Consider the following 27,459-nt stretch of genomic DNA (forward strand, 5'->3'; position numbering starts at 1 on the left):
CTTCTCACCAATGGAACACTGTAAAGACCAAGGAGTAAAAGTCCTGTACATTGAATCCCTCATCTCCGTTCGATATCTGCTTCATAGCAAGCACCTAGGTTAAACAATTGCCTCTCAACACTCCACGGCCTTCAATTTCTCAGCAAGATGAGCCACCTGCCTTCCAATTCGACTCAGACTCAATGCTAATGTCGCTTATGTCAGCAGTCACCAAAGAAACTATTGTAAACTCGCCTATGTCGGCCTCAATTCAGCAACATAATCAAACTCCAAATCCTCTTATTTTGCTCTAATTTTCCTTGTTTTATCCCTTAAATCTCATCGAGTCAAGGGAAACGACTTGCTTAGCAACTTGAATCTGCCTCTATTACCGTCATAAATCAACTGGCGTGGCTTCAACGGATCTGATCAGAGAGTTCGACCAGCTTGGAAATCACGAGCAAGAATCGTTGGCCTGTTCCACCAATTTCTACAAGCCACCTCTGTATCCGCTCCTCCAATTCATCACTATCACCCTCCCAAATTAGGTTGGAGTCGCTGGTCGCACTTGCCAATCAACAACGGGGCCCTAGAAATTGCTGGAATTCTAGAATTCGTTGGAATTAGCTGTTTGGAGTTGTTGAATTCACAACCAGGAAGCATGGGTCACTGGATTACAATGACCTAACTTAGATCAACTCCACTTTTGCCTCCAATACTCGCCTAATTGAATTGAACCCACAGCCTCAGTTATTAGCCAACGCTCAACCTCAGTGCGTTGGAATCGATCACTCGTCTCTTGTACGTGAGTCAAATTTCGAATCTGTACTATCTCAAATTGCTTCGGAATTCAAGCGCTTAGCCTGATTCGTTCCTGGAAGTCGACTTGGTTAATGGTTAGGACCACTTGAATTGCCTCAAGCCCCGCTGCCTCAATCACAATTCAGTGGTCGTGGACCGTCATCCCTTCATTGCCTTCCAGTCGAACTAAGAATCACCGTCGAAGTTGCCTAGGTCAGTTTTGCCTTCACCCGCCTTCCTCAGTCGGTCTCCTTCCCAACTCAATCAATTGATGCTCCCGATTGGGTTGGTGTTCAATTCGTTCACTCGAAATTCTGTCTTGAGCTTATGACCACCTAAGTTCTAACCGAGGAACGATCGGCTCACCTCTGAATTCACCTTCAAAATATAAGCTAATTATCGGACTTACTTGCTCACTCTCGTCTCACCTAACCACCTCTTACCGCCCCTTACAGTTACCTCTGCTTCGCGTCTCAAAGATTTCAGTCCGAGAATCACTTGCTCGTTCGGAAGCTGCTAGTTAGAATTCCCAGTCGGACATCGTCGGAATGACAATCAGAGTAGTTTAAGTCACGGCTAAGAACCGTCGGAATTTCTTGACAGAGAGAACCACCAAGAAACGAAGTGCTCTGATACCATTTGTCATGAACCTAGGGTTCATAACAGAGTTGGAATTGGCAATCGGAAGGATCCAACTGAATAGAACTGAAACATAATGATTCAAGAAGGAAATGGGGCAGAAATGGGGGGACAATGAGAGAGAAGTGAGGAAGAGCAGTAGAAAGAAATGAGAGAGAGATTTGAGAGAATTGTAGAGAGGGAGAATTAGAGTTTCATTTAATCAATTAAAGCATACCCTCTTCCTACAGCTGAGGCAATATATATATAGCCTCACTTAGCTACCGGATAAAGCTCTCTAACCACTTAAGCTACAAGACAAAAAGAAAAAAGACAAAAAGAGAAGAATATCCTAACAAACAATTGCAACCCTATTACAATGATGCCCTTCTATTGTTCCTTGGGTCATGACATGGCCTTAGTCAGTTGTATACTCAAACTATTCCTAAATCTTTCATTTCTTTACCTAATGTTCTTCATGTTCCTAACATGAAAAAGAACCTTATTAGTGTTGTGAGAAGTCAGAGGTAAAACTCCAACCTGAAAAGCCATCTTAACAAGTGGAGGGATCCTCTTCCTTATATATAGCACGGGTCTCCCTTGCCAAGGCGATGTGGGATTCTCACACATAGGTAGAACTCCAACCTAAAAAGCTAGCTTAACAGGTGGAGAGATCCTCCTCCTTATATATAGCCCAGGTCTCCTTTGCTAAGGTGATATGGGATTCTCACACACATCCTTCCCCCCCCCCCTCCCCCAATGCCAAAGCTTTTTCAGTAACTAATACATGTCCGGGTGATCGGGCAGGGTACTGGTGCATGATCACGACCGAGGGTAGTCCCCCAGCCAAGGGTTGGCTCTAATACCATGTGAGAAGTCAGACATGAGAAGCCAGAGGTAGAACTCCAACCTGAAAAACTAGCTTAACAAGGGAAGGGATCCTTCTCCATATATATAGCATAGGTCTCCCTTGCTGAGGCAATGTGGGATTCTCACACACATCCTTCCGCCCCCCCTCCCCAAAAAAAAATGCCGAAACTTCTCTAGTAACTGATATATGTCCAGCTGATCGGGCAGGGTACTGGTCCATGACCACGACCGAGAAGGATCCCTCCACTTGTAATGCCCAATCTAAGTACGCTTTGGACTTGTTGAGGAAAGCTGAAATGCAAGACTGCAAACCATGTGATACACCTATAACTTCAAGAGTATCTCTAACTTCAAGAGTATCTATGCTATCCAAGAAAAACTGATATTCCTGTTGACCCTGACTAGAACTCTCCCCCTAAATATCAATTTTGAGATAATAGGGTTTTGTTACAAAAAAATTTGACATCCATGGTGTGATAAAACCTTTGGTTGTCAGGATAGACATATTTGTAACCCTTTTGGTTGGGAGAGTACTATACAAAGATACATTTGGAGGATCAAGAGTCAAGTTTGGTTCGATGTTGTTGGTGGATATGAACAAACACAGTACACCCAAATATCTTTGGAGGAAGAGACGAAATTAGTTGACTTTGAGGGAAATGTTGTAAGAAAACTTGATGTGGAGTGGAGAAATCTAGAACTTTGGATGGAAACCAATTGATTAGGTATGTTTTTGTAAGAACAACCTTACTCCAAAAACGTTTTGGAACATTAGATGAAAACAACAGAGACCTGGCAATGTCCAGAAGGTGCCTATTCTTTCTCTCAAATATCCCATTTTGCTGAAGGGTATCTACACAAGAACTTTGGTGTATGATTCCCCTCAATTGATAGGTATGAGCCAAGACTAGAATTAAATAACTCTTTTCTATTGTTAATTCTAAGTATTTGAATGGAAGTTTGAAAATGATTTTTGATCATTGTTTTGAAATTCTTAAATATTTGAGGAACTTCTGATTTATTTATCATGAGAAAAATCCATGTGAGTCGTGTGTGATCATCTATGAAAGAAATGAACCACCAAGCTCCTGTGATATTTGGAACTTGAGATGGGTCCCAAATATCACTGTGGATCATAAAAAAAGGTTTTGATAATTTGTATGCTAAATTGGGTATGAACTACGAGAGTGTTTTGCAAATTGACAAATTTCACATTGAAAAGAAATAGCACTTTATTTCTAAATAAACTTGGGAAAATTTTATATAGGTACAGAAAACTTGGGTGGTCTAACCTGTAATGCCACATCATGACCAACCTCTCACTCTCATTTTTCAACTCATTAACAGACAGACAAGAATTAGTTTGACAAGAAATAGGTTCACTCATTCCTAGATGAGATTGTCTCACAGAATTTAGTTGAACCTTAAGATGATAGAGCCCAGCATGACTCCTAGCACTGCTAATCATCCTCCTCGAAGTCAAATCCTGAAATTCACAAACAAGAGGAGAAAAATTAGCTATACAGTTAAGTTCTTGGGTGATTTTATTTATGGAGAGTAGGTTGCAATTTAGATTAGGAACATATAATACAAATTTGAGTGTTATGTCCCTGGATACCACAACCGAACCAGTCCCTTCAACTTTTTCCAAATAACCATCTGCAATTCTAACTGTGAGAGCTTCATTACAAGGAGAATTTGTGCTGAAAACTTGCCTATCTCATGCCATGTGATCAGAAGCACTCGAGTTAACAATCCATGGCTTATAGTGTTCTTATTTCATAGTTAAAGCCTTAAGAAAATTACCTTTTTAAGCTATGGAACCTGATCCAACAAGTGGTAGGTTTTGTTGTGCTTGTAGCAACCTTCTCGATCCATCAAGTTCCTCTTTGCTAAAGTTTGCAAGTAGCTCTGAAATGCCAGCCATGTTGCCTCGACTTTCCTTTTGTGCTATTGTCTTTGGCTTCCAATCAGCAGATTTTCCATGGAGTTGCCAACAGATTTCTTTTGTATAACTAGGGCGGCGGCAATGTTCACACCATGGCCTTCCCCCTTTTCGTGGCTGCTGCTAGTTTTGGACAACCAAGGCTGATGATTCACCACTAGCAGTTAATTTTTCTGTCCCCAACATCAATTGGCATCTACTCTCTTCCCTTCGAACCTCAAAGAAAGCTTCTCGTAAGCTTGGTAATGGTTTTGTGCTAAATATCCTTTCTCTTACCACATCAAGACTTGAATTCAGGCCCAAAGCAAAATTTGTATACCCTCTTATTCTCTATAATCGTCTTGTAGAGTTTAAGATTAGTGGTGTTTTCCCAAGAATATTTTTTAAAAGCATCCAGTTGCTGCCAGTTTTGAAGGAGTTTGTTGTAATACTCGGTCATAGAAAAATCACCATATCGGAGATCATGAAACACGCCCTCAATTGTCACCAATTCAGGGGTGTTGTCTTTGTGTGAATAAGGGCCTATTTGATTGGCCATCTTTTCCATGAAAAATGGCCATTTTCCACCCAAATTCCAGCTTTTGGGTTGTTTGATTAGCCAAATTTTACATAGAAAATATTTTCCCACTTGTGGTCACGTGACCCTATTTACCCACTTTTGCTGGAATTGGTTTTCTCGCCCAGGGGGGTTTAGATTTGATTTTCCATGGAAATAGAAAACCCACCCACCACATAGCTGCTTCCTCCTCCACTACCACCCACCAACAGAGAGCAGTGAAGATCAGCCATCGACGGTTGCAACGGCCACTGAAGATGGAAGTGGCGATGGGCAACGAAGGTGGCAACGGCGGCGTTGGGCAGCGACGATGGGCAACGAAGATGGCAGCAGCAAAGATGGTAGCGGCGATGGGGGGAGGCAAGGAGGAGAAGTGGGTTTGGGAGGGAAGAGGGGGAGGGAGAGAGAGAGATGGGGGGAGGCAGCAAGGAGACGGGGGTGGGTTTGGGGACGGAATTCCATAGAAAATAAAATTGTAATCAAACATCAAAAATTAAAAAGTATGACAATTTCTAGGTTGAAAATTAAATCAATCAAACACCCTCAATTGATAATTTTCATGCAAATAATTCCTAGACAATTGAATTGCCTAGAACTTATTTTCTTTCCATGCAAGTTTCATGCTTGCAATCAAACGCACCCTAAGTGTCTTTTGCAGCCTCCTAGACCTCTACAACAATTTCATATAGGAGAAAATTTTCTCCTATGTGTGGCTCCATGGAATTTAATAGCCAGGACATAACCTGGCTCTTATCTCTCTTCCAAATCCAATAATCAACACCTTTTTCATCTAATTTGATGATATTTCCGGTGAGATAATCTTCTTTCTCCTTGCTGCAGACGTGAAACATGAACGATTGATACCATTGGATGTAGTTTCGCCCATTCAATTTGTAGATGGTGATGGGTGAGGATGAGTAATTTGATAAGTCACCCCCATTGTTGTTGTACATAACAATTTCGACATTTAAGGATGAGGATTCTGGAGTTTCAATTGAGGATTTGTTGGTGTTTGACATGTTTGCGACTTGATGTTGCTGCTAAGAATGAAATAAAGGCTAGGACGACTAATGAATACTGCCGGAATAAGCAATGAAGAATGTTGCTAGAAAAAGCAATAGATAAAAAACGGGCCTAAGACAGTTGTGAGAAGAATAGGAGTCATCTAGGGTTGCTCTGATACCATGAACAATTGTGAGAAAACTTGGTATATTATTTCTCTTCCACTTGATTACAATATATATAGGAGAAAAAAATCAATTAAATCCCCAGAACTAAGGGGAAAAAAAAAGAATTCTAATTACATCAATTACTAATTTACATCAATCAGTCAATCAATCTCAACAATTAAGATTGATTATAATCAATCCCATAGATTGTGAGATAAGATTGATTGTAATCAATCCCATAGATAGTGGGATAATTAATAATCAATCTCATAGATTGAGGGATTGATAATAAATCTCATAGATTATGGGATTGATTATCTAACAAACTTTACAGCAAAGAATTCCAACAGAGATAGTTAGCATTATGTCATGGCTTATGTCATGATGATGTCATGGTATTTGTATACATATGTGTTTTCTCTCTTAGTTTGTAATTAAGAGAGAAACTCTTTAAACTATCTCTCTCTCTCTAAATTCTCACACAACCATTAAAGATATCCAGTCAACAACAATCCAAAAAGTCTGGACATGTTCCAAAAAACCTCCTCCACAATGTGACCCCAAAAAACCTCACTTATCAACTAAACTGCAGCGCAACCACGCAACCCCCCCCCCCCCCCCCAACACACAAAAAAAAATCCACCTTACTGCCATCCTAGTATGCTACAAAACAACAATCCATTTCAGTTCTCTACCATAAGAGATGCAAAGTCCTCCACAAGTGAACATCCCTCCCACAAATCACCATTCACCATATTCCAAAATACTACCCTCCGCCAAACTTTACAACAACAAAACCAAGCCTTTATCCAACTATGTGTGGTTGGCTACAAGAATTCTAGTTTTCCATTCATTTCTATTTATAGCTATCTTTTGTAAAGCCCATATAATTAATATCAAATCTAAATGTATCTCGCAATTCTATGTTTCCCAAAGTTTTACCCTCATAGACATTTAACCCAGAGTCAACCCAAAATCTAACATTTGTTAGAATTGAACTAGGCAAAACAAAAATAGAAATCAAACAAGAAAAGTAACGACATAGAGAAATTAATGTGGTTCGAATCGACAATCTATGTCCACAATCCCACTATTAGAATTATTAGTATATATTATAATTATTATGTGTGTGTGTTTTATTTCTAATTAGATTAAGCCCATAGGTTTATGATTCATCATGCTTAATATAAATAACAAGTTAAGAGAGGGTAGTCTCTTAGGTTTTTCTCATAATTATTTTCTCACATGGTATCAGAGCCACCAGTGAGAAAAAAAAAAAAACCCTAGCCGTCACTGTGTATTTTTTCCAAAGACCGAAACCCTAGCCTTCAAACCCTAACCATCACTACCCAATACCAGAACCCCACTATCTGGCCACCATCGAATAACACCGCCACCACCATCGGGTTTGCCGCCCCTAGATCGACCGATCGTCGAAGACTCGCTGCCGCCAGACCACCCACGCGCCGTCGCCACTTGCTGCCTCCGTCTCCACGCGCCAGCGTGTGATAGCGCGTCCGCCAGCTACTTTTTCCCGGCTTCTCCATATCTGATTGTCGGCGACCCCTCAAGCCACTTCCGGTGTCGAAACCCTCGCCATGTCTAATTTCAATGACGCCGTTTCTGCCAATCCTATGTCAAATCTAACGGATCTGACAATGTTTTCCCAAGAATTTCGCAAGGAATTCAGAGGATGTGATGCAAGTTTGACCGTAGGAAGAGAGAAATACAGAACGAGAGAAAGAGAGGGAAAAATTAAGAGGGAAATCGAGATTCAATTCATTCATATGTTCTTAGGTGGGATCAATCTCTATTTATACTAATCTCTCATAGCAATTTGAAGTCTCCCGCCCAGCGCAACTTGCATCCGCGCCACTTGCAAGCATGTGTGGCAGTTATTCTGTTTCCCGATTACATATTCTGTTACCCGATTACATTTATTATATAGGCGGTACATGACAATACCCACCCCTTGAGGAATTTCTTGTCCTCAAGAAATACAAAGTAAACTTGCTACCCTAGGAAATTGCTTGAGTAAGTCTAGAAGGTACTCCCACGTGTTGTCATCCATGGGTAGATGATGCCATTTAACTAGTACTTGAATTAAGGGCGCCCCTTGCTGGTAGATGACCCTTCTGTCGAGGATAGATTCTGGTTCCGCTGTAGGTTCCTAGTTCTTGGTTCCAACTGGTAGCTCAAGGCTTGCTGGTTGGCCCCCCATGTAGTTCTTGAGTAAGGATACGTGAAATACTGGATGGATATGGGAGTTATCCGGTAATTGAAGTTTGTAGGCTACCTTGCCCACCTTTGCTAAAATGGGAAAGGGGCCGTAGTACCTCGAGCTGAGCTTGGTTATTGGTTCGTCGATGATGGCTTTTATCTGAGGGCTTCTGAGCTTCAAATACACCTTGTCTCCTACTGAAAATTCCCTTTCGCTTCTTCCTTTGTATGCTTGCTGTTTCATTTTATTTTGTGCCATAGCTAGGTCTCCTCTTAGCTGTTGCAGTAACTCTTGCCTCTACTGAAGGTGGTCATCCACTGCTGCAACATTAGTTAGCTCAGGTGGTGTCGGAAGTAGGGGAGGTTTGTACCCAAAGAGAGCTTCAAATGTTGACATTTTGATGGAATTACGGTGACTAGAATTGTACCACCACTAGGCTAGAGCTAAGCACTTATACCATTTATTAGGCTGCTAAAAACACAAACATCTTAGGTAATTTTCAAGGCATTGATTAACCCGCTCAGTCTGCCCATCCGTCTGAGGGTGATAGGCAGATGACATGTTCAATCGGATTCCCATTGATTTCAGCAACGTTTGCCAAAAAAGGCTGGTAAAGACTTTGTCCCGATCAGATACGATGGTGCGAGGAACCCCATGTAGCTTGATGACTTGTTCAAGGAACACCCGTGCAACTTCTTGAGTGGTGTAAGGGTGCGAGAGACCGATAAAGTGTGCAAATTTCATAAATCGATCAACCACCACCAATATACAATCTCTACTCTCTGACCTGGGAAGACCTTCAATAAAATCCATAGAAACACTCTCCCAAGCTTGCTCCGGAATGCTTAAGGGTTGTAGTAACCCTGGTGTGGCCACAGTGTCATACTTGCACCTTTTGCAAGTGTCACAAGTCATTACAAACTAAGTTACTGTCTCTTTTACTTTAGGCCAAAAGAATAGTTGTTTTACCTTGAGTAAAGTGTTCTGAATTCCTGAATGCCCCCCCAAAGGGGACCCATGTAAGGCCTGAAGAATCTTGTCTTTCACCTATTGACAGTCTCCAACCACTATCCTTCCATTATACCAGAGCACTCCATTATGTAGCGTGTATCCCGTTCTACTGTTAGGATCTAAGATCAATTGCTCTAGGATCTTTTTGATATGATCGTCTGCATCATAGTTGTTGGCCACCTCCTAATACTACCCTGGTATTACCGTTGTGATGGCTACTACCTTTCCTTGCTCCTGACATCTCGAAAGAGCATTTGCCACCACATTATCTTTTCCCTTCTTATATTGTATAATGTAATCAAGACCCATCATCTTTGCCATACGTTTCTTTTGTAGCTGTGTGTGGAGTTTTTGTTGCAGCAGGTACTTCAAACTCTGGTGGTCAGTCTTAATCACAAATTGACTTCCTTCTAGGTAATGCCTCCACTTCTCCACTGCCATTAAGACGGTCACAAATTCCTTCTCGTAAATACTCAAGCCCACGTGTCTTTGGGATAGTGCTTGGCTGAGAAATGCTATGGGTCTGCCTTCCTGTATCAGTACCGCACCTATACCATTATCACATGCATCGGTCTCGACCACAAAGGTCTTGTTGAAGTCCGGTAATCCCAATACCGGTGCCTTGCTCATGGCTTGTTTCAACCGTTTAAAAGTTGTCTCCGCTTCAGGCCCCCACCTAAACCCTTCCTTCTTAAGCAACTACGTTAGGGGTCAACTTATCATTCCATATCCCTTCACAAATCTCCTGTAGTACCCAGTCAGGCCTAGGAATCCTCTTAATGCTTTGAGAGTGGTCAGCCTGGGCCAAGCTTGCATAGCTGCCACCTTTTGTGGATCAGTGCTAACCTGACGCAGCGTGTAGCGCGAGTGTGAAGAAAACACACCAAAATAAACACTTGAAAGAGCAAACTTCAATGGCCGAAGCTTGGCTTTCAAGAAGACGCAAAAACAATACTGTTTTGCTAAGAAAACCCAAATAGGTTGCTGAAATTTGATTGATTAAAACTTGATTACAAACTCTAGATTCTAGGCATATTTATAGTATTTGGCTAATCCAAATCCATCTAATATTTGGAAAACAAAATCCAATTAGAATTCTAATAGAAATAAATCCTAAATAAAATTTAACTAGAATCCTAATAAAAATAAAACTCTAATCAAACATGAACTAGAATCCTAAATCAAGTAGAAACATGAAATAGAATCCTAAATCAAGTAGAAATATAAAGTAGAATCCTAAATCAAGTAGAATTCTAAAACTTAAGAAGTATTAAAATAACATTATGACACTACTATTTTGGTGATACTATTCCGGTTTAGTTGGGTCGGCCTTGGGCCGAGTCTTGATTGGTGACCGCATCATTCACCTTCACTTGAGAAAAATTCGACCTCGAATTTTGATCCTGTTTGGACAAATCCACATCCGATAAGTACGAAGAGATATTAGCCACTATGAATGTTTAGAAATACCCATATGATTAGGCAAATCCAAAACATAAGCATTGTCATTGGTCTTCTTTGGAATCTTGTAAGGACCATACTTCTTTGGCTTGAACTTGTTATGCTTTCCTGTTGGAATTCGTTCCTTCTTCAAAAAGATCATAACTTCATCTCCAATCTCAAATACCTTGTGCTTCCTATGCTTGTCAGCTGTTGCCTTATATTTCTTATTTGTGCAACTTTTGCTTAACATCTTCTTAAACCGCTTGAACTTTTCTGCTAAGAGAACATGAGCAAAGACATTCCTCCCCTTCTTAGCCATATCAGCATTGGCATGGGTCCAATCATCACCATGTTTGTTGCCTTCTGCCTCCATTGCATTATTACTGTTAGATTGAGGATGTTGAACCTTCCATCTTGAGCGCTTCTCTAATCTGGTAGATCTTATTGCCTTCGATTCAACCATGCCAGAGCTTGAATGAACTGTAGAAGGATTTGCTACCATGACCTCTATCTCCTTTACAGTTGCAAGTCGATCAGAAGAAACACCACCATCCTTGGGTTGCGAAGCAATGCTTGAGCCATCGGGACTGGAAAATACCCCAGTATGAGTCAATAACCTTGGAGTTTTTGTCATGTTAGCACCATAAATAAGACCTGAGTTTGCAAACGTTGAGGTTGCTGGCACAACATAATCTTCGAAATCAAGCTCCACTTTATAAGCTTTGGTTTGATTCTTTTCCACTATGGGTAACAAAGTATAACGCACACCTTCTTTCTCAAGCTGATATGTGTTCTTCCTACCCGAGTGCGTAGCATCCACATCAAATTGCCAAGGCCTCCCAAATAAAATATGGCAAGCATCCATATCAACAATATCACAATAGACTTCGTCGGAGTACTTACCAATAGAGAAAGGCACTCTGCAACGTTCATCCACATGTATGCCACAAACTTCTTTGATCCATCCAATCATGTAAGGGCTTGGATGTTTTTCAGGAGTTAACTGCATCTTTGCCACCACATCTCTTCCTATGATGTTCTCTTGACTTCCACTATCAATAATCAACTCAAAGATTTTTCTTTTCACCGTACACCTCGTGCGAAAAAGCTTATGCCGTTGAGTAGTATCTTCATTCTTTTGAGATAGCATTAACTTCCTCACTACACAGGTATATTGCTCATGTCCATAATCTTCTTTGTCATCCTCCCCATCAGGCCCGCAATATACTTCTTCTTCAGCAACATCTTCCTCTTCCTTTTCTACAATGTTAACTCGAATGTTTCCCCCTGTTGTAGCCTTATTAGGGTTGACTGTATGGGGTGGATTGGAGGGTTGCGCTCCTTGAACCGACTTGCCTTTATCAAAAGCTGGTTGTTTATTTTCATTCCCACTATACCGACAATAGTTGTCATTACGAGATCTCTCACTCAACATTAACTCAGCCTTTAAAGCTAAGTTCCTTGCTTCTTGCACACTCAGAACCATCTGAACCCCAATTTTATCACGAATAGCAAGCTTCAATCCATTCAAGTAACGAGCTGCTTGTTGATTGTCACTTTCTGACAATTGGTTTCTCTCCGCCAATCGTAGAAACTCAGAGGTATATTCATTCACACTCTTCATTCCCTGTGCACATCTTTGATAAGCTTCAAACATATATTGTTCATAGTCAGGGGGCAAAAACCTACCTCTTAACAGCTGCTTCATTCGTCTCCATGTCTGAACTGGTTGTCGGCCTTCCCTCAATCTTGTTTCTCTTAATCGCTCCCACCAAACAGATGCACCGCCCTTCAATCTGTAAGCCACTAACTTTACTTGTCGTTCATCTGGGATCTCCATGTATTCAAAAAAACGGTCAACCTCAGTGATCCAATCCAGGAACCCCTCAATATCAAGATCTCCACTAAAGGTGGAAATATCAACTTTTAGTTTATACTCATCATTGCCCCAGTGGTTGTACTGATGCGCATTCCTCCTAACCCCTCTACCACCAGGGTTAGCTATTGCTCGACCAAAATCATCCTCTTCATCGCTATCTTCAATCACTGGTCTTCTAGGATTAACAAGGACATGATTAATGGGTGGTCTTCCCGCTCCGGCTTGATTCACCCCATTATTCAAGTTCCTGTCATCATCAACTCGTAGTAAGGTGCCCAATTGGTTGCTATGTTGCTCCAATCGTTGCAGGATAGTACGAGTTACTTCCCGCTGTTCTTCGATTGCTCTCCAAACTGCGAACAACCCCTGATCACCGTCACGAGGCTGGTTGCTACCGTTACCTTCAAGATTGGCCATCTGATTGGTTGATTAACCTCTCTGATACCACCTGACGCAGCGTGTAGCACGAGTGTGAAGAAAACACACCAAAATAAACACTTGAAAGAGCAAACTTCAATGGCTGAAGCTTGGCTTTCAAGAAGACGCAAAAACAATAATGTTTTGCTAAAAAAACCCAAATAGGTTGCTGAAATTTGATTGATTAAAACTTGATTACAAACTCTAGATTCTAGGCATATTTATAGTATTTGGCTAATCCAAATCCATCTAATATTTGGAAAACAAAATCCAATTAGAATTCTAATAGAAATAAATCCTAAATAAAATTTAACTAGAATCCTAATAAAAATAAAACTCTAATCAAACATGAAGTAGAATCCTAAATCAAGTAGAAACATGAAATAGAATCCTAAATCAAGTAGAAATATAAAGTAGAATCCTAAATCAAGTAGAATTCTAAAACTTAAGAAGTATTAAAATAACATTATGACACTACTATTTTGGTGATACTATTTCGGTTTAGTTGGGTCGGCCTTGGGCCGAGTCTTGATTGGTGACCGCATCATAACCCCTCTTCCTGATATGATATAACCCAGGTATTCAACTTGTCTTTGTGAAAATGAACACTTTGACTTCTTAAGATACAATTGGTTGACTCTAAGGATCTCAAAAGTAGCCTTGAGGTGTGTAAGGTGTTGGTCAAAAGAGTGGCTGTACACGAGTATGTCGTTAAAAAATACGAGGATAAAACTCCTTAGGTGCGGTTCGAATATCTGGTTCATTAAGGATTGGAAAGTGGTTGGAGCATTAGTGAGACCAAAAGGCATTACTAAGAATTCGTAGTGGCCTTGGTGGGTTCGAAAAGCTGTCTTATGAATGTCTTAAGGGTTCATCCTAATCTGGTGGTAGCCAGCCCTCAAATCCAACTTAGAAAAAATGGTGACATTCCTTAATTCATCTAGGAGATCTTCAATGAGAGGAATGGGAAATTTATCTTTGATTGTTAGGGCATTCAATTGTCGGTAATCTACATAAAAGCGCCACGATCCGTCTTTTTTTTTTTCCTAATAGAACCAGGGACGCAAACGGGCTATGGCTGGGTTGAATGAGAGATTGTTGCAGCATTTCTTTAACCATTTTCTCTATTTCTGTTTTCTGTGTTGGGGGGTAACGATAGGCTCGGGCGTTGCAAGGTTCTGTTTGAGGTTTCAGGATAATGGAGTGGTCATGGGTTCGAAGTGGAGGTAAGGTCTTAGGCTCTTTAAAAAGATCCTCATATTCAACCAAAAGTAAATCAAGTAAGTCAAGTTGGTTTACCTCCCACGCCTGCTGGGCTGGACTGCTGACCACCAACCTTGGTTCTCCTGCGTTTCCTGGTTCCTTCTCTTCCTCTTCAAGTGCTTGAATGGAGAAGAGTTGAGCCACACTACTCATTTTTTGCTTCAGTATCCTCTGCAGCTGTTTTCCTGTAATCATTTTACACATCCCCACTTCTTTGCTCCCCACTATAGTCATTCTTCTCCCCTCCTTCTCAAACGTCACTTCCATCCTATTAAAATCAAAGCATATGGGGCTCACATGCTTCATCCAATCCACACCTAAAACCACATCACAGCCCCCCAATTTGAGCAATCTAAGATCAGTTTCAAAATTTTCTCCTTGCATGGCCCAACAAAATCCAACACATGCAGATTTACTCACCACCTTACTTCCATTTGCTACCATCACTGTGAGAGGTTGCGTACTAATGAGAGGGCATTTCAATTTTTTTGCAATCCCCTCATCCAGGAAACTATGGGTACTCCCACTATCTATGAGAATCATCAACTTGTATTCTCCCACTCTTCCTTCCACCTTAATGATTTTGTTGTTAGCAAATCCCCACACTGCGTGCAATGAAATTTCTCCATTATCTTCCTCTCCTTCATCATGTATTTCCATTACATCCTCTTCTTCGATACTATCCTCCTCGCCTTCTAGCAACAACAGCTGCTTCTTGCACTGATGCCCCAGAAAATACCTATCTCCACATTTGAAGTAGAGGTTAGCCTGTCTTCTCTGTTCCATTAATCTGTCTCCTTGTACTTTAGGGCCCATAGATGGCAAGCCCTTCATCTCCTGCATGCCCCTGAAATTATCTCTTCCTTGATTCCTTCTCACGGGGGTCAACACGTTGTGAGTTCCTCCCCTATTCAGCAACCTTTGTTTCTTCATAAGCGCTTCCGCTGTCAACTCATGCAACCTGGCACTATCTGTGGCATGTTTAAGGGTCTTTGGTTGCAAGACTTTCACCATAGGTCTCAATTCTTCACTCAATCCACTTATAAAGCTCGAGACAAAATATCCTTCTGTGAGATAAGGATTGTGGTTGAGCATCAATGCTTTTAACTCTTCAAACCTCCTTTGATAATCCGCCACTGATCCTCCTTGCCGAATCTTATTGAATTCTTCTACTACATCCGTCATTCCCCTTTCCCCGAACCTCTCACATAATTCCTCCACGAACTCAGCCCAATGGCATTCCTCTTTCACCTTGGCCCATCCTTTATACCAATCATCCCCTGCATCGTTAAGATAGGTTGCAGCTAGAGTCACCCTCTGCTGCTCCGATACGCCATACCATTCAAAGGCTCTTTCACACCTCTTCACCCACCATCTAGCGGTGTTTCCGTCAAACATGGGAATATCTAATTTAGGCATAGGAATTCCCGGATGGCCTTGGGTCCCAACTACTCCTTGTCTTCGTCCGACTACATTTTCTCCTGTTTCCAGTTGATCCTCCTCCATCTCGGATGTCTCCGGCCTCCTACGATTCGTCCCATGATTGAGAAGAATTGGTTCTACTCTGTCTCGAGGAGGAAAATCAGGTGATAGACTTACCTGGTGTCGTCGGGTGAACATCACCATAAACCCTTGCAATTGCTCCCTGATTTACGCTCCCACTTCTTCACGAATTTGACTGACTGCTCCATCTAGTTTGCAATCAATGGATATGATCACTTCATGGTTGCGATTGGATCCAAGCTCCAGCTGATCCACCCTCGCTTGCAGATCCGACACCGTGGAGCCAAACTGCTGTAGCTGCATCTCCATGTTCTTCATCCTTGTACCCTCCGCCATCTTTCCCAATTCACCGCAATCGGAACTGGCCCGGATGTGCTCTAATACCAAAATTGTCAGATCTAACGGATCTGACAAGTGTTTTCCCAAGAATTCCGCAAGGAATTCAGAGGATGTGATAGAAGTTCGACCGTAGGGAGAGAGAAATACAGAACGAGAGAAAGAGAGGGAAAAATTAAGAGGGAAATCGAGATTCAATTCATTCATATGTTCTTAGGTGGGATCAGTCTCTATTTATATTGATCTCTCACAGCAATTTTAAGTCTCCCACCCAACGCAACTTGCATTCACGCCACTTGCAGGCATGTGTGGCAGTTATTCTATTACCCAATTATATTAATTATATAGGCGGTACATGACATCCTATTCCTGCTCCAGCACCTGTTACCACTATCAAGTTGATAGGGTTGGCCAATTATCTCTCATGGGCAGCCCTTGTCAAAATGTGGTTCAAATGGTAAGGCCAAGCAGATCATCTTACCACGAAGGCTGAAAGTGTGTCAAAAGCAAATCGGGCTAGATGGGAACAAGTTGATGCCCAGTTATGTAGCCTCTTATGGCAGTCTATTGATCCTTCCATCATACAGCTCTTTCGCCCCCATTGAAACTTGTGTTAATGTGTAGAAAGAAGCTAAAAAGTGTTATACAAATGACATTCAACGTTTGTATACTGTGGTTTCTAATATCAAGAATCTCAAGCAAGAGTCGTCCATGAAATCTTATCTAGGGCAGGTTCGGGCTATCATGCAAGAATTTGATGCTCTTCTTCCTCTCACTACGACCCGCACCGAACAGATTGCTCAACGAGAGAAGTTTTTTATGGTTATTGCTCTCTCCGGTCTAAAACCAGAGTTTGACGCCATCAAGCATCAAATCTTGACCAGCTCCGCTAGCCCTACCATGAAGAAATCTTTCAAAAGGTTGTTAAATATGACAGGTGCACATGATATGTCCTCTTCTTCCCATGTTGTTCCTCCAGCAGAATCTTCAGTTCTTGTGTCTCAGGCTTCCACCGAAGGAGGAAATAGAGAACGCAATAATAATCGTTCACGTCCACAATGTACCTTCTGTAAGAAACTGGGTCATCTTGAGGACAAATGCTGGAAGAAACATGGTCGGGCAGCTGCTCCACCTGTATCATCTACCAGTGCAGCTCATGTATTTCAGAGCGATCCTAGTCCTGCTCAATCTCCACCAAGTTTGCAATTGGTACCTATGTATGCAGCTAAGTATGATGCCTTCCTGAAGTTCTAGGCCACCCAGTCGTCTCATCCTGGTAATCTCGTTGCTTGTGTTACTCAAGGCTCATACGTTAGTCCTTGGATTATAGATTCTGGCGCCACTCATCATATGTGTGGTAATGAATTTTTTTTCTCCTCACTTACCTATTCTAATACCTTACCTACTGTTACCCTGGCTGATGATACCAAAACTGCAGTTAAAGGAATTGGCCAAATCACACCCACCTCGTCTTTCTCATTAAATTTTGTTTTATATGTTCCTGATAGTCCTTTTAATTTGATTTCAGTTAGCCAACTTACCAAAACCCTTAACTGTTCTGTTATCTTTACTCCTACCTCTGTTTGTGTTTAGGACTAGGGTATAGGGCAGACTATTGGTGTCAGGCGTGAGTCACAAGGTCACTATCATCTTGTTGTGCCTAGTTCGTCGGTAACTTGCATCAATGTTGCTTCCCCAGATCTTCTCCATTATTGTCTCAGTCATCCCAGCCTTTCCAAACTAAAAAAATTAGTTCCTAGTTTGTCATCATTATCCATGTTTAATTGTGAGTCATGTTAGCGTGGTAAACACACTCGTCATTCTTTTTCTCGTCCGATCAATAATAAGGTTGAGACTCCCTTTTTCCTTGTACACTTTGATGTATGAGGGCCCAGTCGCGTCAATTCTACTCTTGGTTTTTCATATTTCGTTACTTTAATTGATGATTTTTCTTGTTGCACTTGGTTGTTTCTTATGAAGAGTCGGTCCAAGTTGTTTTCTATTTTTCAGAAATTTACTATTGAAATAAAAACACAATTTGGAGTTTCTATACGTGTCTTACGTAGTGATAATGCCCCTGAGTATTTTTCTTCTCCATTTACTACCTTTATGACTGCTAATGGTATCCTGCATCAATCCTCTTGTCCTTACACACCTCAACTAAATGGTGTTGCTGAGCGTAAGAATCGCCATCTTATTGAGACTACACGGACGCTCCTTTTACATGCCAATCTTCCCACCAAATTTTGGGGCGATGCTATTCTAACAGCATGTTACCTAATCAATCGCATGCCATCTTCAGCATTACAAGAGCAAATTCCTCATTCCCTACATAGCCAATTTATTCTGTTCCTCTTCATGTTTTTGGATGTATCTATTTTGTGCATTCTTTTTCACCTGGACAGGATAAGATTGCTGCAAAATATCTCAAGTGTATCTTCCTTGGCTATTCCCGATTGCAAAAAGGCTAAAAGTGTTACTCTCTTGAGCTGCATCGCTATTTTTTGTCTGTTGATGTCACATTCTTTGAACATCAGTCTTTTTTTTCGGTTGCTCAACCTGATTCACAGAGTTTTCACCAGGTTTTGCCTATTCCTTTTTCTTTTCTTCCGCTGTCCTCCTCGGGTTTGCATGTCTCCTCTATAGCGCCTACCCTACTGTTTTCCGGTCCACCTACCACGGCTCCTCAACTTCTTACATATCACCATCATCCTCATCCCGCTACCAGCACCAGCATTCCTCCAACCCAGGACTCTCCTGACTTGCTCTCTCCGCCTGTGGTCCCTCCTGCCCCGGATCCTGACCTAGACAATCTCCCTGTTGCTCTTCGTAAAGGTACATGGTCTTCTCGTAATCCCCATCTATTTATAACTTTTTATGCTATGACCGTTTGTCTTCTTCTTATAGTGTCTTTGTTTCAAGTCTTTCCTCTGTTTTTATTCCTAAAACCACAGGTGAAGCTCTATTCCATCCTGGTTGGTGTCAGGCTATGTTAGATGAGATTGACACCTTACATTCAAATGGTACTTGGGATTTGGTGTCTTTACCACCAGGAAAGACTCCCGTTGGTTGCCGCTGGGTATTCACTCCCAAAGTGGGTCCTGATGGCCAGGTGGAACGTCTTAAGGCCCGCTTGGTTGCCAAAGGATTTACACAGATCTATGGGCTAGATTACAGCGATACTTTCTCTCATGTTGCGAAAATGGCCTCTGCTCGCCTCTTTCTCTCTCTGGCTGCTACGCGTCATTGGCCACTCTATCAGTTTGATATTAAAAATGTCTTTCTTCATGGTGATTTGCAAGAAGAGGTATATATGGAGCAACCACCTAGTTTTGTTGCTCATGGGGAGTCCAATGTAGTTTGCAAACTCAAGAAGTCTCTCTATGGTCTGAAACAATCTCCACTAGCGTGGTTTCGCAGGTTCAGCATTGTGGTTCAAGCCTTTGGTCTCACTCAAAGTGAGGTTAATCATTCGATTTTCTATCGCCATTCTTCTTCCTTATGTATTTACCTTGTTGTTTATGTAGATGACATTGTTATCACAAGGAGTGACCAAGTTAGAATACAGAAGCTGAAGGAACATCTACATCAGCAATTTCAGACTAAAGACCTAGATCGACTTCGATATTTCTTGGGTATTGAAGTTGCTCAATCAGGAGATGGTATCTCAATTTCTCAAGGGAAGTATGCACTTGACATCTTAAAAGAAACTAGTACGTTGAATTGCAAATCAGTTGACACCCCAATGGATCCGAACGTCCAACTCTTGCCAGGACAAGGGGAGCTTTATTCAGACCTTGGAAGATATAAGAGACTGGTAGGCAAGTTGAACTATCTCACAGTCACTCGTCATGACATTGCTTTTGTTGTGAGTATAGTTAGTCAGTTTCTTAATTTTCTATGTGATTCTCACCAGGATGCTATTATCCGGATTCTGAAATATATCAAAAGAGCGTCAGGTAAAGGGCTACTCTATGAGGATAAGGGACACATAGATATTTGTTGTTATGCAAATGCAGATTGGGCAGGATCTCCTTCTGATCGCCGATCAACTTCTGGGTATTGTGTTCTTGTGGGAGAAAATCTAGTTTCTTGAAAAAGTAAGAAACAGAATGTAGTAACTAGATCTAGTGCAGAGGCAGAGTATCGGACTATGACTAATGCAACTTGTGAGCTCATCTAGCTTAAACAACTTCTGCAAGAACTCAAGTTTTGTGAACTGTCTCCTATGAAGCTTATTTGTGATAATCAAGTTACCTTACACATTGCTTCCAATCCAATGTTCCATGTGCGGACTAAGCATATTGAAATTGATTGTCACTTTGTTAGAAAAAAGCTGGTTGAAGGTGTTATTGTTACAGAGTTTGTTAACTCCAATGATCAACTTGCAGATGTCTTCACAAAGTCTCTAAAGGATGCTCAAGTGGAATATATTTGTAACAAACTTGGTGCATATGATATCTATGTTCCAACTTGAGGGGGAGTGTTAGAATTATTAGTATATATTATAATTATTATATGTGTGTGTTTTACTTGTAATTAGATTAAGCCCATAAGTTTAAGGCTCATTATACTTATTATAAATAACAAGCTAAGAGAGGGTAGTCTCTTAGGTTTTTTCTCATAGTTATTTTCTCACACCCACCATAAGGGGATAATCCATTAGCCAGAGCAAACTAACCTCACAGCTTCAAATAATTGGTCACACCACACACTGAGACTCTGGTCATCAAGCTGTGGGACACACTTTATAAACTAAACTAGTCATGCCTATTTATTGGAAACAAAACCAAATCACATTGGGAGTGGGATTACTCTAAACCTATCCTAATCCCCTAATTACTCACCATTAAATTGGGATTAATTCAAGAGAATTTTCCTCCACCAGATTATCCTCACATTATTTCTAATCTAAACTAAAGAGATAAAATACAATCACAAATAAAATAGAATTTGAGGAGTTATCTTAACAACATCCTCATACCTAACACCTCCTTTGTACCTTCTCCAATTAATGATTACATTATTTCAGTTTGTAATAAGAGATAACCATAATGTTACAGAGAAAAAAAAATCAGAGAAAAACATTGAGGGCTCATAAAGAAATAAACCTTCATCCTGTACAGCACCAGAGTCAGATTTCAATGAAGCCAATTCTGGGCTGGTATCATCATCTGAATCTATGGTGACTGGTTCGTTCTGCAAGGAAATCATAATAATACAATCATTGAATGTTCAAAATAAAATATAGTTGTTATTCAGGAGGATAAATACAATGAATAAAGTCATATACATTAGGCAGACACTGAGGTAGAGTACTCTCTGCATGCTTGCTGGCTGTACTCATGATTCCATGGTTCAAAGCTCTAGCTTCAATGGAGTTCAGGCCAAAAGAAGAACACCGATAATCAATTTGATTATGAAAATTAGTAGTTTTGTAGTTTGAAGAACCGGATTGCATGGTGTCATCCAACTGAGATACTGCCCGTTTGCCACCATCATCACTAGCATCAACATCTAAGATTTCATTGCTGACATCATTCTGTTTGCTTCCAGTTCCCGGTGCAACTATGGAGATATTGTACAGAAAGATATTACTAACCTTATATTGCTAAAATTAACAATGTAGATATTGGATCTAGGGAAAAATCAGTATACAAGTTACAGATTAAAGCAAGTAAGAAAACTTCAAGAGAAAAAAACAAGAAGATTTTCGACAAAAAGGAAAAGCAAAGAAGAAGACTCATTCAAAAGATTGGAACAAAATCATGTCACTTTTATTTCAAAAATTGCCTGCTACAGTCATTATGTACAAGCCTCCAAAATATAGTACAGCTCCACCCAATTCTTGACCATTAGTAAAATACGTTACTATATGATGCTGTCACAAGCCTAAGTCATATAACCTATGAACACATTTTCAAATCCACTCAAAACAACAGAACACAAATTGAACCATACTTTGTGAATTTGTAACTTGTCCTTATTGTCACAGAAAGCAAACAAACATGAAATTGAATCATCAAAAGTTTAGAGAGCCCCCTCAACACTGCCTGTGCAGTCAACTTACTGAAAAATGAACATGATTTTGAATTATTATTTTAGAATAAAACACCAACCATCAAGCATAATCTGAGCTGTTGCTTGAAAAGTAACAATGATGCATGCTGCACACATCCTTATCCATGCAGATCAGATAACTGAACAAAGATTGAAACCAACTCCATTCCAGAGACTCTTGCAGCAGAACTGCTATTACAGAAGAAAATACATTGATATAGACAACAGAATGGTAAAAATATATATTAATAGCATTTTCCATTAAGAGAATATATCAGATCAAAAATTAACTCACTATTTTAATTAGACCATGGAATACAAGACCATAAAACATCAAACTAGTTAGTCACATAAAATGGCTTGTTGAGCTGATAGCATCAGCACAATATTACTTTCTTTTTTTTTTTTTTTTTGGGGGGGGGGGTGCACTTCTGGGTGCATTGATGTTATTTCACCAAGATGAGCCAACTTTCTCCAATAAGTAATCATTGCATTGCACCTCAATAATCCCATATGGGTGAGAATAAACATACAAACTGCTTACAACATTACATATCATCAGGATAATTACATGTACTAAGTGAAGAAAAAGTAAACTTTGAGATTACCTATTCTTTCAGGTTTCAACCAAGTAAAAATAGAATCATGATCTAACTGGAGCTATGAAAAGTAATCTTATGACACTTGCCACATGGTTTAAAAACCTGCACTCTAGTTAACCTTGGACTTTCATATTAAGTTGATCATGTCTCCATCAAATTTGAGCCTTATCAGCTTATCTTAAATTTTTTACACATTAATGTACCATTGCACAGTTCCATTTATGTTTTTGAAGATTTCTAAGTCAGAGATCTTCATTTGCTCAATATTGGCTGTTGCACCTGTCCTTTGTCATATAATGGTCTTTAGAAGGTATAGCACCCCTAATTAAAAGCCCATAAATTTTGTTTTCCTGACATAGTACTTGCCAGAATAGAAGTCTGCCAGCCTATGTAATGCCTTATTGATTATTCTAAAGACTAAAAGAATTTTAGGTTCACATTCTGTTTTATGAAGCTAAACTTTTCAAAGAAACAAGCTAATTGGCATGTCTTGTTCCATATAAGTTATTATAGTTGGTTTTGGGATGGTACAAGAATATGATATGTTTATTGGACATTACATTATTAACTCAATCAAATATGTTAACCGTTAAGCAAATACTTTCTAGACCTTTTACTGGCTGACATTTCCACTAGCAAAAGTTTTTAATCTGCAGTCAAATAACAACAATAAGAAAAAAAGAAAATAAATCCAATGCAAGAGCTTCACTGATAAATAAAAATAACGAATTGAGAATTAAAGAGTTCCACCTGATCCCCCTTACTTAGCAATTTACCCAGAACAAGGGTGATATCTTTTTCCAAGCTAAGTGAAAACAGTCTGATGGCTATAATCCAAAATGCATACCATGTTCCTATCTAACAGAAGGCTGTCTCTAAACATCTTATGACCCTCTCCTGTTCCCTCTGTCTCTATTTGACATAGTCTCTGTTTTTTGGGCAGCAAATTTCCATGGGTGATCATCCTTGCAAGCCAGAAACCAGTGTTACTTCAATTTTGATAGAAATATTTAATAATTGCAGATTTCTAAGAGGAAGAGCAAGTGTATGGAAACTATTCTCCATTCATAAACTTTTTACATAACCTTAGATTCTGGAATTTGAATTATATGTTTACCTGCTTCAATTCCAGAACAGACTCCACTACCACTTTCTCACCAGTCTTACAGACAGAGGCCTGTCTAACTACACCGGCATTTGAAAGTTCGGCGTTCATTACGTAGGAGATAAAGACTACTTTTGATACACAAACCAGTGTCCTTGGCTTCTTCATCTCTATGGTCGCTCACGGAAGCATCTCCATTGAGGAAAATTGCATTACATTCCACCCACTCAATCTATCATTGATGTTCACAACTGATAATAACAGATGACGAGTTAATCCTCTCATCCTCAAATCATTACAACCTCATTCCGTCTCCATGCCTACAATTGTCGATAAAATCAACCGAAACTCAACTGATCGCGTTTTTCCGGAACAAACGAGCAGAAATCGACTGAAGCATGGCCTAGCCAATATCGACTACATGTAAACACGTATATGTGCGTGCGTCCGTGTGTGTATGTGTGTGTTCGTGTATATCTGCAATGCACGCACATATAAACACACAGCGACGGTGTATCAGCCATACAAGAGAGAGGAATTAGGGTTTTGAAGAACGAGAGATAGCGTACAGTATTGAAGGAATTGGTATTTGCTGAGGGAGGGATGATCAGGCCCGCGGTTTCCGAATTTGCTCATCTTCTTCTTGGAGGCCTTCTCGACCCGCTCGTCGGCTTCGTCGAACTCGAAGACTCGGAATCGCTTCCCAGAACTCGTCGTTGCCATTGTCAACAGACGATGGGGAAGAGGTTTTGGGATGAATTGAGGAATTTGAAATGCTTTTGAAACCGAAGGAATTGACAGCTGTTGCGTGCCGTCTATATGGCGGTGCTAACTTTGCCCGTTGGGTTCCTTTTTTCTTCTGGTCTTTCGTATTCGCTTGCTGACGACTTAATCATATAAAAAAATTATTTTATTAATGACGCAATAAATAACTAATGAATATTTTTATTTTTTAACTTGAGAAACTCAAGGCATCTCCGATCAATACATAGTCTCCGGCTGAGACTCTCTCAATCTCTTTAAAATTCACGGCTCAACATACTCTCAGCCTAAGTGAATGGATAGATGACTTGTAGGCTAAAGTACATAATCGAATCCCTTAAAGAGATGTAAATTATCAATAGTTGTATAAAAATATATTCGATTCCATAACTTTGAGATAACACAAACTAACGTATGTGATGGACCATCTATGTTACCGTTAGACTAATGAATAATTCTTAAGAATAATGTTTGAGAATAGTAATGTATTTTACTTTCAATTTTTAAATAATTTTATTAATTGTTTAAGTGATTTAAAATACACGTTTTTTAAAAATAAAACTATAATATAGGTTAATGAAAAATATATGGATAAAATAATTAGAGGTTATATAGGATAAAGTGATAATTATATGGGCTTATATAAAATTTGACGTTGATATCTCATAGACAAAAACTCAAAAGATTAAAAATAATTAAAAATCTAAACTAATTTTTTATCCTGAAAATATGTAATTTTTTCCTAATTGATGGAGGGGGATCCCGAACAAACTGCAAATAAAATAATTTTGACATTTAAAAATTCCTCTGAGAGTTCTACAAAAACAATAAATATTATTCATAAAGATTATATCTCAAAATATCAAGGTAAACATTATTAATAAGAATCATAATCTTAGTATTGAGCCAATTTTTTCTACTTAATCCCTAATTTAAGTTTTGGTGATTTTTAAAAAGGATATTTTTTTAATAATATACAAATTGTATATCCTAATTATTTTTTATTAATTTATAAAATATTTTTTTATAGTATATATATAATCAAAATTGTTATTTTTTATTTAAAACCATTTTTTAGATAAATATAAAATATTTATTCAATAAATAGACCAAGAAGTGGACTTCTGCTTTGGAAAGTCGACTCATGGTTTATCAAAAGTCAACTTTTATATAACTTTAGTCGACCCAACTGAGAGTCATTTATGCAAAATCGATCTAACCGAGAGCTATCTTTTGAGAAATCGACTCTTGCTTGGAGAAATTGACTTTCAATATTGGAAGTTGACTCTTATTCAAATGAAAGTCGACTTCTTCTTAGGAAAGTTGACTTTTTGAGTCCAATGGTCAAAAAAATTGACCATTATTATACAAATTGTCTAGCAACAACTATAAATATTTGAGACTCAAAATTGTGAGAAGTTTTTGCATTTCCGAATATCTAAAAGCTCACACAAGCTCTTAAGCTCACTCAACATATTTCCAAGCAAATCCAAGGCTCTCAAGTTTTATTATCCATTCATCCAAGAGCCTCAAGGCAAAGTGGAGAAGAACTACTCAAGCCAAATCCAAATAGCTCCATCAAAGGTTAATGCAATACTTTTTATCATTGTCTTGTACATTTGTGTATGTTAATTGTTTCATTTGTGTCCAATAGTGAACAAATTGTTGTATTCATTTAGACCATTGTTGTGAACTATTTTGATTGTCTAGAATCGATTAAATCTAGGCTTGTAATAATTTTCAAGGTGAACTAAGAAAAAACCTTGGTGTTGGATTTAGTGGAACCCTAAGAGCAATTAGGTCTTAATAGAGTGGATTAAGTGTTTAGAATACACCGAACCACTATATATTGTATATTATCCATTGCTATTCATTTTATTGTAGTAATATATCTTGTGGCTTACATAATAAATATATCAAACAATTTCATTTATACATATTTATAAAAGATTAGTTTTCATTAAATCATCTATCAAGGATTTTCATCTTTAAAATAGTTGAATTTTTAATCTCTTAATTCACCCCTCATCTTGAGCGATTATACCCTAAAAAACCAACACTTAGTAGACTTTAAAATATTAAAATAAATATTATTAAATATCAATTTATCTATAAATAGATAAATACTCATTTTAAAAATTATATGTATATGATATTAGTTTTAACACTATTTTCAAGTTTTCAATGTCTTGTTTAAGTTTCAGAATGTTTCTGCATGGATTTTCTTGCGCTCGTTGATCGTTCTTTTTTTTGCAAACTCTAAATAAGTTGACGATGGTATTTTTAATTAATAAATTCATTATTATGTTCGAGTTATAACAAACATAATATTATTTTTTATTAAATTTATAAAAAAATATTATTTTTAATTTAACATAGACCTATTGAAAGTTTTGATTCTCATAATAAAATAAACTGTAAAAATAGATAGTGAACTTCCTAATAATGAAAAAAATGTTGAAGAAACATTTTAAAATCATTTTGTATTAGAAAAATAAGGTTAATTATAAAAAAATTATCAAATTTGATTAGTTTATCGATCTTACATTAAGAGTGTGTTTGATTATACACATTTACCATAGAAAATGTGTAATTATTATATATATTTTTTATGAAATCAATCAAACACTTTTAATTTTTTATAGAAAATATGTGTATGGTACAATCATTTAAATCTTATTTTAATAGAATTCATTTTTCAAGGGGGTGAGGTGATTTTTGTTCTCTAGGTAATTATTATCTAAAATTAAATTTTAGGTAATACAATCAAACACACCCTAAGCTTTAAAATTTATCATTTTTTATTTAAATTTGTTTGTTTCATATAAATTCTATGAGATTCAATATAATGGTGACACCATCAATGAGACACTACTCAAAGTTTAATAATTTTTTAATAATTAACCAAAAAAATCTAAG

The 27,459-nt window shown here is 38.9% G+C and overlaps 1 protein-coding gene across 3 annotated transcripts in view; it reads right to left on the minus strand.

The window, feature by feature from the left end:
- The window catches only part of LOC127802432 (probable ubiquitin-like-specific protease 2A), a 124,910-nt gene extending 100,289 nt beyond the window's left edge, over nt 1-24,621 (minus strand). For 2 of the 3 annotated variants that reach the window (XM_052338236.1, XM_052338235.1), the window contains exons 1-3: nt 24,348-24,621; nt 21,305-21,579; nt 21,123-21,210 (exon numbers count right to left, since the gene is read on the minus strand). In XM_052338236.1, coding sequence (XP_052194196.1) covers nt 21,123-21,210; nt 21,305-21,579; nt 24,348-24,501 — 517 coding nt within the window. In that variant the 5' untranslated portion in view covers nt 24,502-24,621. Of the gene's footprint in view, nt 1-21,122; nt 21,211-21,304; nt 21,580-22,130; nt 22,314-24,347 lie in introns of those variants that run through there. The other variant, XM_052338237.1, reaches the window with a different exon arrangement.
- Nucleotides 24,622-27,459: the final 2,838 nt, after the last annotated feature.

This window comes from Diospyros lotus, chromosome 5 (assembly GCF_014633365.1).
Source record: "Diospyros lotus cultivar Yz01 chromosome 5, ASM1463336v1, whole genome shotgun sequence".
NCBI classification, from domain to species: Eukaryota; Viridiplantae; Streptophyta; class Magnoliopsida; order Ericales; family Ebenaceae; genus Diospyros; species Diospyros lotus.